A 15,226-nucleotide genomic window follows, 5' to 3' on the forward strand; every position below is an offset into this window, starting at 1 on the left:
ATTCACACAAAAGACCATCTGCAAACACACAAGGACACTCAAACGCCACATTCGCACATTTTCCTGCATGAGCGTGTGCTACAGGTGCAGCGGCCTCGCTGAAGGACATGGCAGGGTTACGCACACGGCTCCATGTGTAATTCTACATCTCTACGGTCGATGGCTACATTAACGCTCGGAGGTGCCGAGACAGAAAGAGCACATGGACCCGTGACCGCGCGCCATCCCTCTTCCACATCGGCAAGCGAGACAAATGCCTCGCAGCCAGCCGCCAAGTATAGCACATGAAACACATGATGAAACATGCAATTAAGAGCTTCTGCGCTGGTGAGGAGCGGTGTGGGGAGACCGCTGGTTACATATTTCCTCACTGATTAATGGAGGAGCACTGGGAAGGGCGGGGGTTAGCGAACCCGCCAGGAGTGTTGGGAGTGTTGGGTAACGAGGAGTGGTGGCAGATTTATGTCCACCCTCAACCCCCCCCGCGCCTCCACACCGATCTTATATGCCCATGACAAAGTGCCCCCTAGTCCCCCATCCCATCTCCTTGAAATGTCATTACATGTTCGCATGTAGCAGGCCAGCAGATATGGAATGAAGATGGGCATTAATGCTAATGAGAACTGGGCTTTAGCCTTTTGTCTCATGTCCCAATGGCTCTTTCCATCTTCCCTTCGCCCCAGTCCACATCCTTATCCCATACCTCTCCCACTCTCACCTGTCCAGACAAACTAATTCTCTGTGCTTCACCTCTCCGGGACCAATCCACCAAACCTCGCAGCCTTTGAAAAACACACTGTACCCTCAGCACGAGCGCCTTGATGTCCAATATGTACCAGTTCTTTCATTTTCAGCCAGTCTCATATTTCATTATTCCTCATCTCTGTACTCTCCATCTGTCCCCTTACTGTTTGTGTGTGTGGTGTGTGTGTGTGTGTGTGTGTGTGTGTGTGTGTGTGTGTGTGTGTGTGTGTGTGTGTGTGTGTGTGTGTGAGAGAGAGAGAGAGAGAGACGGAGACAGATTTACCTTCAGCCTGTCTGTGGGCAGCGCCTGGGCTCCTTTCATGATGACCTCCTGAACCCTCTCAACTGACAGGTCACTTCCAGCCTGCTCCAGACGCTGACTGAAGAAGCCGATCACCTAAAAGTCACAGGAGCGGAAACAGCCAATCACAAAACAGAACCCAAATTTGCCAAAAAATACATTTGGCCTGAGATGATTTGAATTGCGAACGTTGGTTAGTTTGTGGTTTTAGACAAATTCAAAAACTATGGAAATATGCTAACATGGTTTCTTGCCACAAGTTAGATGAGAAGATTGATCTCGTATCGGTCAGGAGACAGTTAGCTTAGCCTAGCATTAAGACACAAAGAAACATCTAGCATGGTTCTCTTCAAAGTAGGGCCGCAACTGACCATTAATTGTATTATTGATTAATTGACAGGGTCAGAAGGGACGTCTTCAAACTGCTTCTTTTGGCCGACCAACCGTCCAAAACCCAACGACAGCAAATCTTTATATTTAAGAAGCTGGAACCAGCAAATGTTTCAAATTTTCATTAGAAAAATTATGTATAGATTTAATTGATTATCAGGTGGTTGGCAATACATTTTCACTCAAGTCTAAAAGCACCAAAACCAGCCTTCCCCGCACCTCTTAAGCTCTATAATTAACACTTTTTCTTTGTTTAATCTAAACCTAAAAATGTAAAAACTTGTTGCACACTTTGTAGTTATCTTCGACTGTTATTTACAAATACCAGGTTATTCTGAATAGTATTAGAGTTGATTATTAGCCTGTTTGTTGGCACGTATGCAGAAAATGACAAAATTGTAATTTTTGAGTGAATTTCTCCTTTAAATTCTTCACTATCAAGTTAAATTTAAATGTGTTTTGTATGTTTTTATTTGTCAGTTAGATTTCAATGAACAATTTAGCATCATATCATACAGTTTTATTCTAAAATAAAGCTCAAACATGTAAAAAATTGTTGGTTATGTTCTGCGTTTCTGTAGGAAAATAAAGAAAATTGGCAGATATACATGATGTAGTGTATTTTTACATCACTACCATCCTCGTGTGAATATCAGTACAGAGCTTAAAAAAAAAAAAAAAAGGAAAAAAGAATCCAGGATCGGTTGGGGCTCTATTCTTAATCTTTTACCATTAAATCCTGTTCCTCTTTATAAACACACAGGATCTCATGTCGCCTTGATCTCACTGAGGTTTGATACCGACTCCCAGTTCTGTCATGAAGCGCTTTGACTCTTCTAATCCCGCTGTTTGGAGCCGTCACATTGATATTGCAGCAGCCACACCCTATATGATGACACTGGGTGCAATGTGGAGATCAAAGTTTGAGCAAAGTGGCAACACGCTGCATATAGAAGGCTCCGTTCTGTAAACAATAACACTGGTGGATGGTACAACCTGTTAACAACGTGACGGCTCGTCGACAGGAAAAAAGATTATTTGTTTTTAATCTGCGTTTCACATCAACAGCCACCAACACGCACTCATGTGATCTGCGAGTGCCTCCGAAAAGGCGGCTTTTCTACGCAGGGACGCAGAGTTAAATACATAGTAATTCATACACAATTCATACGAATTAAAATATGTGGATAAAAAGTTGATAAAAAGGCTATGAAACCGTGAATTTTGCTTCGAGAGAGTGCACAAATTCAATATGCTACCAACATGGGCTCGGCTCATGTGCCTGTAGGCTGCACGCTCAGGAAGTACATGCATACAGTGTTTCAATTACAAATTCACCATCGGGTTCGAGCGTGTTTCGTCCCACTTAAAAGAAGCACTTCACTGGAGCTCAAATTATCTGATGCCTTCTGGGTTTAAGCCCAAACAAGAGATCAAGGAAAGCTGCGTTTCCAATGCTGCGCTTAGGTTCTTCCCCGGAGAAATGTTTGATATTTGATAATTAAAAAAACTCTAGGTATTACTGAGTCTTTTTAATGCTCTCTTTTTGTCAAACCAACAGTGAAAAATGCGTCTACGGGCAATGTTTTCTCTCCTGCGCTTTGAGAATTCAAACACGCCACTGCCTACACGAGCACTGTGTTCGTGTGTGTGTGTGTGTGTGTCTGCATCTATCTAATACTAATCTCTTCATTAACTCTGAAGGCCTCCCATATGGGGTTAATTTAGAGGAGCAAAGCAGCCCCTCACCCTGAATCTCATGCTCACACACACATGGATTTGCGAGCACAGGGAAGGCTTCGGAGGATAGCCTTAGGGAGACTGACTTAACCGAGGGATTCTAGATAGCATGCTTTCCTCATACTTATGGATAACAGCAAAGCCCATGGCAATGTATGCAGCAACCCCCCATCCATTGCACGTACACACCCGTGCACACCAAGGCTTCCCTTCCTCCTCTGCACGAGTCAAACAGCGATGAATGACAGCCCTCTCTCACTGTGTTCCTTCATCGCCCATACACCAAAACACTCCTGATGAATATTTGACACAGAGCCTCTTGACACAAGGGGACTGATTAATTCATCAATACTACTTAAGCTCACAGAGCTCTCAGCATGCGTCATGACAGTCCGACTGCATGCCATGTTAATGATGCGGTTCGGGGGAAAATCTGTTTGGGGAAAACCACCTTCATGTATGGAATAATTGGAACAAATCAGACAAAAGTGTGTGGGGAAATGGCTCCAACATTCAAGATTCGCTTTATTAACTTTCTGGTATTTGGGTGGGAAAAAACAAGCAGACTAACCGTGTCCAGGTTCTGCATGATGTCCTGGAAGGACGGGTGCGTCCGGAACTGCTCGAAGAGCTCCCTCTTGTAGAGCAGCGCGTACACCAGGTTGGGGTTGTGGTGGAGTGAGTTGCTCAAGCAGGAGTTGATGATTTCCAGCATCATGCGGATCACCTCCTCAATCACATTCAGGTCCTGGGCCTGGGGGAGAGGGAGGATGCAAAGGTTAATTGGCTTCCCACTACACTGGTTTCACTTATAATGGTGTATTTAAATGATTGGTTCCTGATAGATTGATCAGCAGGGGGGAACAGAGAGGTGGAAGAAAAAAGAGGAGGAAGAAAGAAAGGAAGGAAGGAGGAATGAAAGATGTGACTAAGTTGTCAGCCAACGTCTTAGCGAGGGGTCAGATGGGCGACCTTGTAAGCCACAGATCAGGTCACGTCACAGTGTGTTTCCTCCCGGGGCAAAGACAACTGTCGCTAGTGACAGGTGACAGTACGAGAGAGGACAGGGTTGTGTGAACGAGGGAAGGGAAGACAAAGATGTCAAAAGCAGGAACTTGAGCACAAGCTCAAATCTCTAAAGGCACAATAAGGGAATGGGTTTTGGGAAATGCAAATATCTGCTTTCTGGCAAAGAGTTAAATGAGTACATTGATACCACTGTCATGTCCGTATCAGAGCCCCACAGATATATCGGTTGGCCGATATTGGCCTATCACAGATATATCAGTATATATGGTGTATATGGTGGACCCTGTATGGGCCGACATTGAAAACTTTAAAATGTTTTGCTTTTAAGATTATATTGCAGAAAAAGACACATAATATATAATTGTCCTTGAAAAGACTCTTTCAGCGGGGAAGCCCTAAATGACCACGCACCAAACCTTATTTTCTCACTTTACCCGTGATAACTAGTGACTATTTGTTTTCTTGGAGATCATGAGATTATCATGAGATAACAACTGCTGTTTCCCAAGATCACAAGAAAAATGTTGTTGAGAGCTTCAGATAGCGAACTTTGTTTTCCCGAGATCACAAGTAAACCATGTAAACCCTGGAACTTCGTGGACACCTAGAAGGGTTTGATGTCTTTGGGATTTCGTGTGCCTCCAAATATGTTCTCCAGCATTAAAACTTGTAGTTTTAGAAAATCACTCCTTTCCACAACACTTCCTGTTATTCTTCAGCAGTGTAGAAATGATGTAAACAAGTCTATACACTCCAACACTTAGAAATGAGTTCGGCGTAGTTTTATAGGCCGGGGTAGAGGTCTTTGTAGAGACCTGTGGGAAACCTACTAGAACCTGAAGTACAAAAATAAGAGACACCTGTTCTGAAAGGGGCCAAATAGACCTGAGGACAAAAAGACTCGATCCAATATGTTGACCCAAATACAGGGTTTCTGCAGGTTTGAACAAGTTAAATTCAAGACTTTTCAAGACCATTTTGAACTAAATTTAAGACCTACACAAAGTATGAAAAAGTTAGGAAAAATGCGGTCCCAGAATTACGTTCAAAAATAACCAAATTTATTGCCATTCACAGAGCAACTCAAACAATGAAGAATGGAGTGAGTGTATGTGTGTCAGGGTTATTATAGTTTTTAAATTTAATTAGTTTTTATTTTAATTGCGTTTTTCAGTTTGTTTTTATTTCAGTTTAGTTTTAATTAGTTTAACAAGTGATTAAGTGATTTTAGTTTAGTTTTTATCTGGGAATTTAATTTAATTAACTATAATAACCCTGGTGTGTGTGTGTGTGTGTGTGTGTGAGAAGTTCCACTCAGTTTATTCAACAGTGGTAGACGAGAGGCTGCAGGAAAGGAAAGGACAGGGGGGCTGTCACATACCTCCCCTCACATCAAACTGGAGGAGAGAGGGGTACAACTTTTTACGTCCAAATCTGTTGCCAAAATGTTTAGCAACGGTGTTCAAAATACAAAGGACCTCCGCTTTTTAACATCGGAGTTGAGCCGAAGATGGTTTGAATGTCGCTTGACTGCGAGAGGCAGAGTTCAAGTCGAGCAGAACTGGATGACCTTGGACTAGTGTGCCCAAGTTGAGGGTCCTCTTGCAGAGTGTTCACTGCGCTTCAAATTCATCATTAGGTACAGCTTTAAATCAACTGAATTCTGGTTGTTCAAGCCAACACTTGTTAAATGTACACTTTCCCATGGTTGTAGAAGATTCCACTGTTGTTGTCTTTCTGGAACTGGTGAAGTGTACAGCGATAAATTCCAACTGGGCTGTTGGCAAAATGCCACTTACGTTCCTGGATACTTCAGAAAGAAGTACAACACATGGAGCTAACTGTGAATCTCACCAACACATTTCCCAAATACAAAATAAAAGAAAGGCGATGACGGGAAACGGTAAATGAAGGTACAAATTAAAGACCTAGCTAAATGTAATTTAACACCTATGTGCAAAATATGGACACATGTAAGACTTTTTAAGGCCTAAAATTGGGATTGTCGAATTTTTTACTTTTTGAGACTTTTTAAGACCCCGCGGAAACCCTGCAAATAGAGGAACAACATCAACACCGATCGATCAGATTAGATTGAATTTATCTTAGAACCCAGTGTGTCTTGTGTCCTCAATTTTAGGTACCAAGAGTCCTCTAAACAGATGGACAAACCATCAACCTTTGTACTGCCAAGTCCATCTAGAAATAGGCAACCTACAGCCTCTGTATTTTTCCTTTGAGGTGACTTGGTAGTTCTGAGAATATCACTCTAAAATTAAATTGCACCATCTACGCTATTGGGAGACCAGAGATTCTATCACACATTTCTCTTCATTTACTGTTCTGACAACAATGTGTCTGCAGACACGGACAGACAGACAAACAGACAGACAGACGCCATCACGATCGCGACGAGATAACGTCCCGTATGGCATGCTCCATGGTGGCACAGAAAGGAAATGGCACAGAGACTGTGGGAAAATGAATAATCTTTAAAGAGATAAAAAAAAAGATTAAAAAAAAAGAAACAGGCAGCAATGAATTGGCGAATGCAGTACAAGAGAAGATATATGATTTCCCGTAGTGTGACAAGTGTGAAGCAGAGCTCTGCAAAAATCTATCATGCACTGATGGTATTATAGATAAGATCCCTCGATGATGAAGTCAGTTTCCAAAACAATCTAAAAATACTAAAAAATGAATAGAGCATGCTTCACCTCACTGATAACAAACAACACGGTCGCACCGTGTAATGTTTTTCATTTGCCGGAAAGCAAAACAAAAACTGACTGGCTGACAATTTCGTCTCACATGAGGGTACCTGAAAAATCATACCATTAGCTGCTTAGATGCTGATTTTCCCTTGAGAAAAAATGTGTGTGCTCTGAAAACACTGTATCTACTGTAAGTTGGGCAGAACAGAGCGAAAATACCGACAACCGCTAAGGTGAAGCTGAGACAAGAATGCAGACTAAGAGAACGCGGGAGTCAAGAACATTCAAAGCTGCTTAGCTTAATGCGATGGTGTACTAATGATATAAGTCCAGTGGTAGAATGACCACACTGTAAACATACATGGGAATACTCACTAACCTGTTTCAGCGCTGATCCTGTGGGTGTGTGGTTTAGCAGAAATAGAATGGCCGAGTCACAGTGAAAAGATGGATGCCTATCAGTTAAAGTGATACCGATATATGTAGACTGAAATCCATTTTGCTTTTACGGAAACGTTTGACTTTTTTTTACTTGTTCTAGGACATTCTAGCATTGAAGAATACATCTGTAATGGCTTCATTGTGTCTATATTACCACAAACCTTAAAATCAATATGGGATCGAGCAGTATGGTTTTTTTTTTTCGTATCAAAATATAAAATAACTGATGATGGAAACGAGTAATGGTGTGCTCCACTGACATGGGAGTCAGTGCTGGGAATTACATCCTACACCTCAGAGTTGTCCGTTTTCCAATACAGAAAGTCAGGACGCCAGGTCTAGCCAGGTTCACCATTGTTCGCCATTGTTAGCCACTGTTAGCCACTGTTAGCAGTACCAGTTGATTAGAGCATATAACATTGTATTTGGAGCAGCCAATCCAATCTTGGATTTTGAGGTCAGGCTTACAAATCAGACTTCCTTCCTGCCAGTTCAAAAGGAATGCACCTTGAGGTCCCTGTACATCAGTATTTCCATTTTCTGCTTCTTTATACTCCCACTCAATTTATTTGATACTTAAGTTACTAGTTACTTTGCAGGTTTAGATTATTCAGTGTTAGTTGACTCTTTCTCTTGATGTGTAACCAATCAGATTGTAATAGACAACAAATGCAGTGCATTTTTAAATTACCTTACTGCCAATCAGACAAGATATTCAACTTGAAAAGATAGCCACTGATTCAGATGATCTGAAAAATGCAGAATACCCAATCTTATAATCAGCCAACACAACACACTGGCTGATACATTTAAAAAATACTGCACAAGCACTTCCACTGTAAGTCACTTAAAACAATAAAATGTAACTTCCTGGAGAAAGATAGTTGGTTTTTGAGTCTTATCCCAAGATCATCAAAAACTGATGCTTTACGGTGGCAGCTCAGGTTGGACACCAACCCAAAACATCAGTATTTTTCCACCTGAGTATGAGACAACACAACCGGCTCCATTTCTCAATCAATTTACATTTTGGTGCTTTAACCAATTAAGAAAAGAATAATAAAAAAAAAAATGTCATCAGAATGAGCGGATCGTCATCGGCAGGCATTGCATATCAAATCAGCATAAATTTCTACTTGTCGTTGTAGGAACAGCACAGGTGTTACTTATAATATTAATGAAGGCTCTGTTCTATCCAGTGTTCCAGTAAGCCATGACAGTGTGACAGACTGTGTACTATCGATCGTGGTGTGACAGCAGCTTAGGGGAGGGAGGGAATACCAATCATGGATGGGGACATTAAAAAGATAACACTGGGACACTCTCCAACTCTGGGAAAATAAGAAAAACTGCATGACTGCATCATCGGAACAGCTGTCGGATTGTGTGAGAGATAAATCTTTAAAAGCTGAATTGAGCAGTTCAGCCAGTTGGTCTGAAAAGCTTCAATCCCCATCTTTTCTTTACAGGAAGCCTCGCCTTAGACAGTGCTCATCAGCAACTTCCTCCGGGGGTTACATCCTGACTCGTTTCAGGCTTGAAATGAGAAAAGTGTATTCCCCTGAAAGTATTGAAATTCCTGTAAAATACATTAGAATAAAGGTGCTGAGCAAGCCCGTTTAATCTTTAATGTATGGATGTATAAATCAGTGGAGCTTTATTATAAAAACGCAGGGTTCCTCTGCAGTAGAAATTGTAATAAGGAACATTCCTTATCGGGGGAGGGTTAATTTTGATGACGAACATCATTGTTCTGATGATGACCTGTTCTGACCAAGAATTTCCTAATACCAGCTAAGACCAGACTCAAAACAGCAGCTCAGCGAGGCTGCTACGGCAAGCTGATTGGAGGCTGAGATTCCTCTTCCAATCTGGGCTAACCATCTGTAAGAGAACTGCATGTGGTAGCATTTCATATTCCATCTTCGCTGCCCTGCTTCGGGAACAAGTCCTTATCTTATAAATAACTTTGCTTGCTGTGTGGCCTTTTTTTTTTTTTGCAGAGCCACACATAAGCACATGAACACACAGCCTGAAAGTGGGCAGACGGATTAGGATGATTGTGAATAACTGCATTGTGGTGCGGGCTGACCATGAATCAGATGCAATAATGCATTACATTGATTTAGCGGTTGAAGGTGTGCGCCGGTGTGGAGCTTTAACAGGCAGATCTAAAGCAGGAGGTAGAAGGCAGGAGAGCCGGCTATAATGAGGATTGATTGTGCGTCTGGAAGCAGAGGTGGCTCTCGGGGCTCGACTCTACTGCCTGGCTAGACCTGCTCGACTCTGCTCTTCTGTGGCAGGCCATAATTAGACGGAAAGCAGGGACAAGATATGGGCGACAGCTGAGTAGGAGGCAGAAGAAGGAAGACAGCGGCGAAAAAAAATGGAAGAAGGAGAGAAGAGGAGGGGGGTTATTGATGGAGAAAGTGAATGCGACGAAAAAAAGGAGGAGGAGAGGAAGGCAGAGTAGGAGTGAGGGATGCCTACTGGTGTGTTTGTTCTCTAGCTCTGCGCCCAGCTTAATGAGATTAGCCTGGCAGGGAAAAAATGCCACACTAGGGAATTCAGGTCACATGAAAATAGGCTAGCTAGACGTCTGCCTGGCCCTGTGTGTATGTTTGTCAAGTGGATGAGATTAAGAGGTCCATGGTCTACTTGAAACCCAGACAGGATTTAAATATATTGGCTCCTCCTCTGCAGCCTCCCACCTCTTTTGCACTTGTTTTTCCCCCAAAAATGTAACCGCTAGACCACCACCAAACACCTGACATGTGTTTGTATGACGGCATGAAACCATTACAGCCTTTTCTTTTTCTCTTTCTCCCCTTCCTCATTTTTTCCTTCCCTCCCCTCCTCTTTTGTGCTATTTTCCAACCTCCTGCATTGTCATTTAGTCACAGCCGATCACGCCACTATTTAATGTCTTCTCTCCACCCAGGAAAACACAGGCCTCAGACATAAGCTGTATCATTAGTCTCAACGATCCGACCCCCATTTTACTTGTTTCGCCATTTACACAAACCAACCAGGAAGCCTGGGTATGTGTGTGTGTGTGTGTGCGCGAGCTCGTAAGCTGCTAATACTTCAACACGCTGGGCACAAATGTGTTATGTCTGCAGGTATGTTTGACCTTTGCTATCTGTCTGACGAGGAAAATTATAGTTTACAGATGCAATCAGTGACTGGGAAGGACAGTGCCGCTTCTGTATGTGTTTGTGCGTCTAGCCGTTCTATCGTGCATGTTTTTATGCAGTGTTTGTGCGTGTGGACAGGGTGTTTAGAGCCACAGACATGTAAATCCCTGTAAAGTAAGAGCTGGCATCATTAAACCAATAGCTTAGTGATTCCCTGGCTGGCCCCCTCCGCTCTGCAGGCTGTTGCAGGGCAGACAAACCAGACATACTAAGAAAGAGCACTGACAAAGGCAAGGGCATGGAGATAAACAGAGGGATACACAGAAAAAAAAGAGGCAAAATCCACGCCTCAGAGACAGCTTGATCTGTTTTTTCAATGTCAGAGTACGAAAAATATGCAATGAAAATAGAAGGGGTATTAGCATTCTGAGCCCTAGCAACAAAAGGGGGAAAAGAGGGAAGGTTTAAATAAGAAATAAGAGAAGAAGAACACACCACGTGGACAGCCAAAGAGGGTCGGACTGGCTGAGCAGCAGCAGCCTGCCATGTCTTTTGGGAGATTTTTAAATGGGTCATTGTCTGACCTGCATTATGGTACCACGGCCATGTCATAATCACACCATTTTGTAGAGCATTGTGCCCAGGTCAGCCTCTTATTACCCCATAGCCTCACAAAACATCCTTTGTTGAGCACACATTCACACACAGAATGAGGCGAAAGACAGTGTTTGCCCCCAGAACTACAGCACTGACACCAACAGTATAGTCTGGATCTGTTTAGGAAAGACTGCATCACTGTCTGTGTGGAGGGGAAGTCCGGCACATTTGCAGACAGACACCTTATTATGGGTATAACAAGTGCACTACCTCTTGGAGACTACTTAAGCACTAACAGCAGGGCGGCTTGGGGGGGGAAATGAACAGCAGTGATGTCGCCGATGATGCGAGCAATGATGATAAAAACTATGACGCCAACAGCTGCAACTGCACTCTGGCAGATAGGTGGGCAGCGCTAATTGATCCGCTGCTGGCTGTGCTTTGTTGTGCTGCGCCTCGATCAGGAGAGGACCGGGGCACAGCGGGGCTGCCCTAATTACCATTTGGAAGCAGACAATCATTAGGACCCTAGAGCACCTGCTGCCTGCAGGGGTGGCACTCCCACTGCCCGAGCATAAACACAGAGAGAGGATGAGAGGCTGACAGATATACAGAGAGACGGGCTAACAAGTAACAACCAGGCTGTGCGTCATCTTCACTGCACAGGTGAGGACAGAAGAGACAAAAAGGGGGGGGGGTCAGTGAGTAAGTCAGTTCCCAGCAGGATACTGACTTAATGAGAGGAACACAAGGAGACAGACTCGACATGATGAACTACATAAAGAGCGGCATCAGTCTACGAGGTTACTTTGTAAAGCTTCATATCATTATAGAAGATTGTATTCAGTGTGAACTTCCAAAGACTCAGGGTGTTTCGGAAAACAATGTCACCCACGTTTGCTTCCTGATCAGGTCTTTTCAGTCAGGACGTGTTCTGGTTTGTCACCAAGCACGTTGTGGAACAAAACAAAAGACATCAGCCTTGACTACCAGTCACGAATCCAACACTGATAAAGCATCATAGACGTCCCACACCTTGTTGTCTACTCTAGTATCTTTTGTACATTTAAAGATAGATAGATACATTTATAGATAGATATACTTTATTGATCCCAAGCTGGGAAATTCCGGAACTCTGCTATCATTCACACAATTTATGGCAATTTCCATGTCCAGTGGAGCTCTCAGCACTACGTGGTGCACCAGTTTTGGGGGAAGTCAATAGGAACCGGTGCCTGGTGGGAAAAACATAGCACAGCAGTTTGTATGTGTAAAGAGGCCTGCATTTTTTTTTAACACAGCACAAATGTCTGCGTGATCACAGCCTTGGAAACAGCAAGGTATATCTGATGAAAGCCTGAGAAACAGTGACAAGTGAATAGAACATTATTTCCTTCAGATAAAGAAGAATGGCTTTGTTGAAAACTGAAGCTGTACTTCAGTAGTCGGTGCAGCTGTGGATGCTTAAAATGTTGAAATAAAGTAAAATATTCTGGATATGTGATTTTGATGTGCTGATATAAACGAGTGCGTACAACGCTAGTTGACACAGAACACAAGCCAAAATCTTCAAGGCAAAAAAGTTAAAGGTTTGACATGGTATGAAACCGAGAAAAGTAAAATGTAAAGGTGCTTTTCATGCACCTCGTTTCCCCATCTTCCCCCTCTGGGTATTTTCACATGAAATGACTTGAAGCTCTGTGTCGCGTGTGCTCTGTAACCTCTGATTTCGGGGAAAAGCGGTGTGATAATATACATCAGTCTTGTGGGGTGATTGGTTCTACATCACAAGAAATGTGACAGGATAATGTTATTCACATTTCAATCAATCAGTTCCTACTTTCAGGTAAACCATGAAGGAAGAAAGACACCGTCTCCACCAGCACCATGGAATTAGATGAAATGGACATGACAGGAAAGTCAGCAGAAGGCCAGGCGACGAAACCGCCATATTTTACAATATGGGAGACGGAAAAGTTTGAGTTGAAACTACATGAAATTGTCATTTGTGATTGAGCTATGTGCAGGCGACAGTGAACATAGTCATTTCATGTAAAATGTGTACAGATGAGAAAGATCAGGATGGAAAAGTATAGGGAAAAGTGGGGCGGAAGTGAGAGTTTATTTGAGATAAATACATTTCCAGCAAGGGCTACAATTCATTCCTCACTCACTCCCCCTGGCATTTATATGTATGTATATGAGCATATAAAAATAGTTTACAGCGAAGTGTTACTATTGTATTTGTCAATGACTATAACTCCTCCTGCGGGGACCCTTAGTGGAGGCTGGTGGATAAACAGATGATGACAATATATTGAAAGTTATGTTTATGTTTATGCTTTATGTTATGTTTATTAAAATGTTTGCTATTACTGTATATATTAATAAATCCTTACAAATATCCTTCTACCGGATTTTCTTACGATTAAATTACGGTGCTTGATAAACCATTCATTAGATGTTATTATACTGCTTTTAAATGCTGAATGCGGAGGACTTTCAAGTACAAGTGACCAAGTGACCAACACTGGAGTTTTGAGGCCGATATTTCATCAAAGTATCTTGTTACAACCTAAATGTATTAGAAAATGTATTTATTCACAGAAAAATTGTTGCTGATACAAAATGACATTCAACACAAACATAAAAAAACTGATTTTATTTCATTTTAGCCAGTTAGTAGCCTTAACATGGGTTGGATTTCATTGGGCCAGTTGCTGAATAGCTTCAGACGGAAGCTCTGCTATTAAAATGACATCATGTCTGTGGATGAAACAGTGTTTTTTTTTTAACTTTGTACATGTTCCGTATATAATTAATGATCAACCAGTGATTGATCATTAAGCCAGCCGACTATGAATTGAAGAACTAGCTTTAAATTTGCATCCCTGTTTTATCCCTTAATCTAGCTCTACATGGGATCTTCAAAAGCTGCATTCATTTGTTAGCAGCGTATCTTTGAGTCATCAACTGCCAATGTCAAACACTCCCGTGACAACGAAAAATCGTAACCGACTCAAGTAAAAAACAATTTGATTTGGGCCAATTCAAATGAACTAAATAATCATGTTCATCACAAACCCCACTTGAAATACAAAAAAGCCAAACAAGTGCTGCTGCTTAAAATGATCTGATCACGTACGTACACTTCAGAGACCGTGCAGTAATAACCTATGAGCAATTGTAGGATTAATTGAAAACTGAGGATTTTGCAAAACTCTTTTGTAGCCTAATAAGAAAGTGGCGAATTCCTGGAAGGCCTGATAATGAACAGAAGGCATAATGTTTATTGTCTGTTGATGTATCCTGGGGCTCTGCTCTTTCCCTAAACAAGAGAAATGGTGCTACAAAGCTAATGCATGTGTCTACGCCGGCTATTAAAAAGAGATCACAGATTGTGACTCAACCAGTGCACATAAACACATAGACAGGGTGGTCCAACATGCTTCTGGCTCTGCGTCTGCGTCGCTGTGTGTGCGCGCTTGTAGTCTCTTCCCAGAAATGTGCAGCAGTAAACAGACTAAGTAACATTACCACTACCGCTGGCTCGGAGCATAAACAGTGACACACAACGCAATCCGCTGCAACACGGCACGCACTTCCTCCTTTTTTTTTAATGTTTGTTTGTGTGTGCACGAGCACATACTGCATGCATGTCAGTGCACATATCTCAAAGGGTAAGAAAAAAAGAAACATCTGCAATCAGAGGTGCAGAGGCTGCGGAGACGACCGCGGGGGCGCCCCTTGAGAGCTGCCCTGCTTTGGACTGGGAGCCTCTAGCTGTCCCCTGAGGGCTCCAGAGGCCCTAGCCCTTCACTCTTTCTTCCCTGACACTAACCAGACACAGCAGCACAAACACATACAAGGATTGGGGGATAGTGGAGGGTGTTCTGTGTGAAGCGGACATCAAGAGGGACAGAGAAAAAGACAGAGATGTTAACACATAAGCAGTACGCACCCAGCTTTAACCCACAGCTTAGAGCACTTTTTTTTTTTTTTCTTCATATCCTCCTCTCAGTCTCTCCCTCGTAAAGAGAGCAATTACATGTCCAGGACAATCCCACATTAAACAAACATTAGTTCTCTCTCCAGAGCCAGACTCAGCCAAATTACATTGTTTCCAGATGCCC

At 42.6% G+C, this 15,226-nt stretch overlaps 1 protein-coding gene across 1 annotated transcript in view; it reads right to left on the minus strand.

The window, feature by feature from the left end:
• dym (dymeclin) overlaps positions 1 to 15,226 on the minus strand; it is a 56,781-nt gene that overhangs the window by 10,034 nt on the left and 31,521 nt on the right. Inside the window, exons 15-16 of the mRNA XM_030436475.1 lie at positions 3,747 to 3,929; positions 1,028 to 1,141 (exon numbers count right to left, since the gene is read on the minus strand). Coding sequence (XP_030292335.1) covers positions 1,028 to 1,141; positions 3,747 to 3,929 — 297 coding nt within the window. The remainder of the gene's footprint in view (positions 1 to 1,027; positions 1,142 to 3,746; positions 3,930 to 15,226) is intronic.

Source organism: Sparus aurata, chromosome 12 (assembly GCF_900880675.1).
Source record: "Sparus aurata chromosome 12, fSpaAur1.1, whole genome shotgun sequence".
Taxonomy (NCBI): domain Eukaryota; kingdom Metazoa; phylum Chordata; class Actinopteri; order Spariformes; family Sparidae; genus Sparus; species Sparus aurata.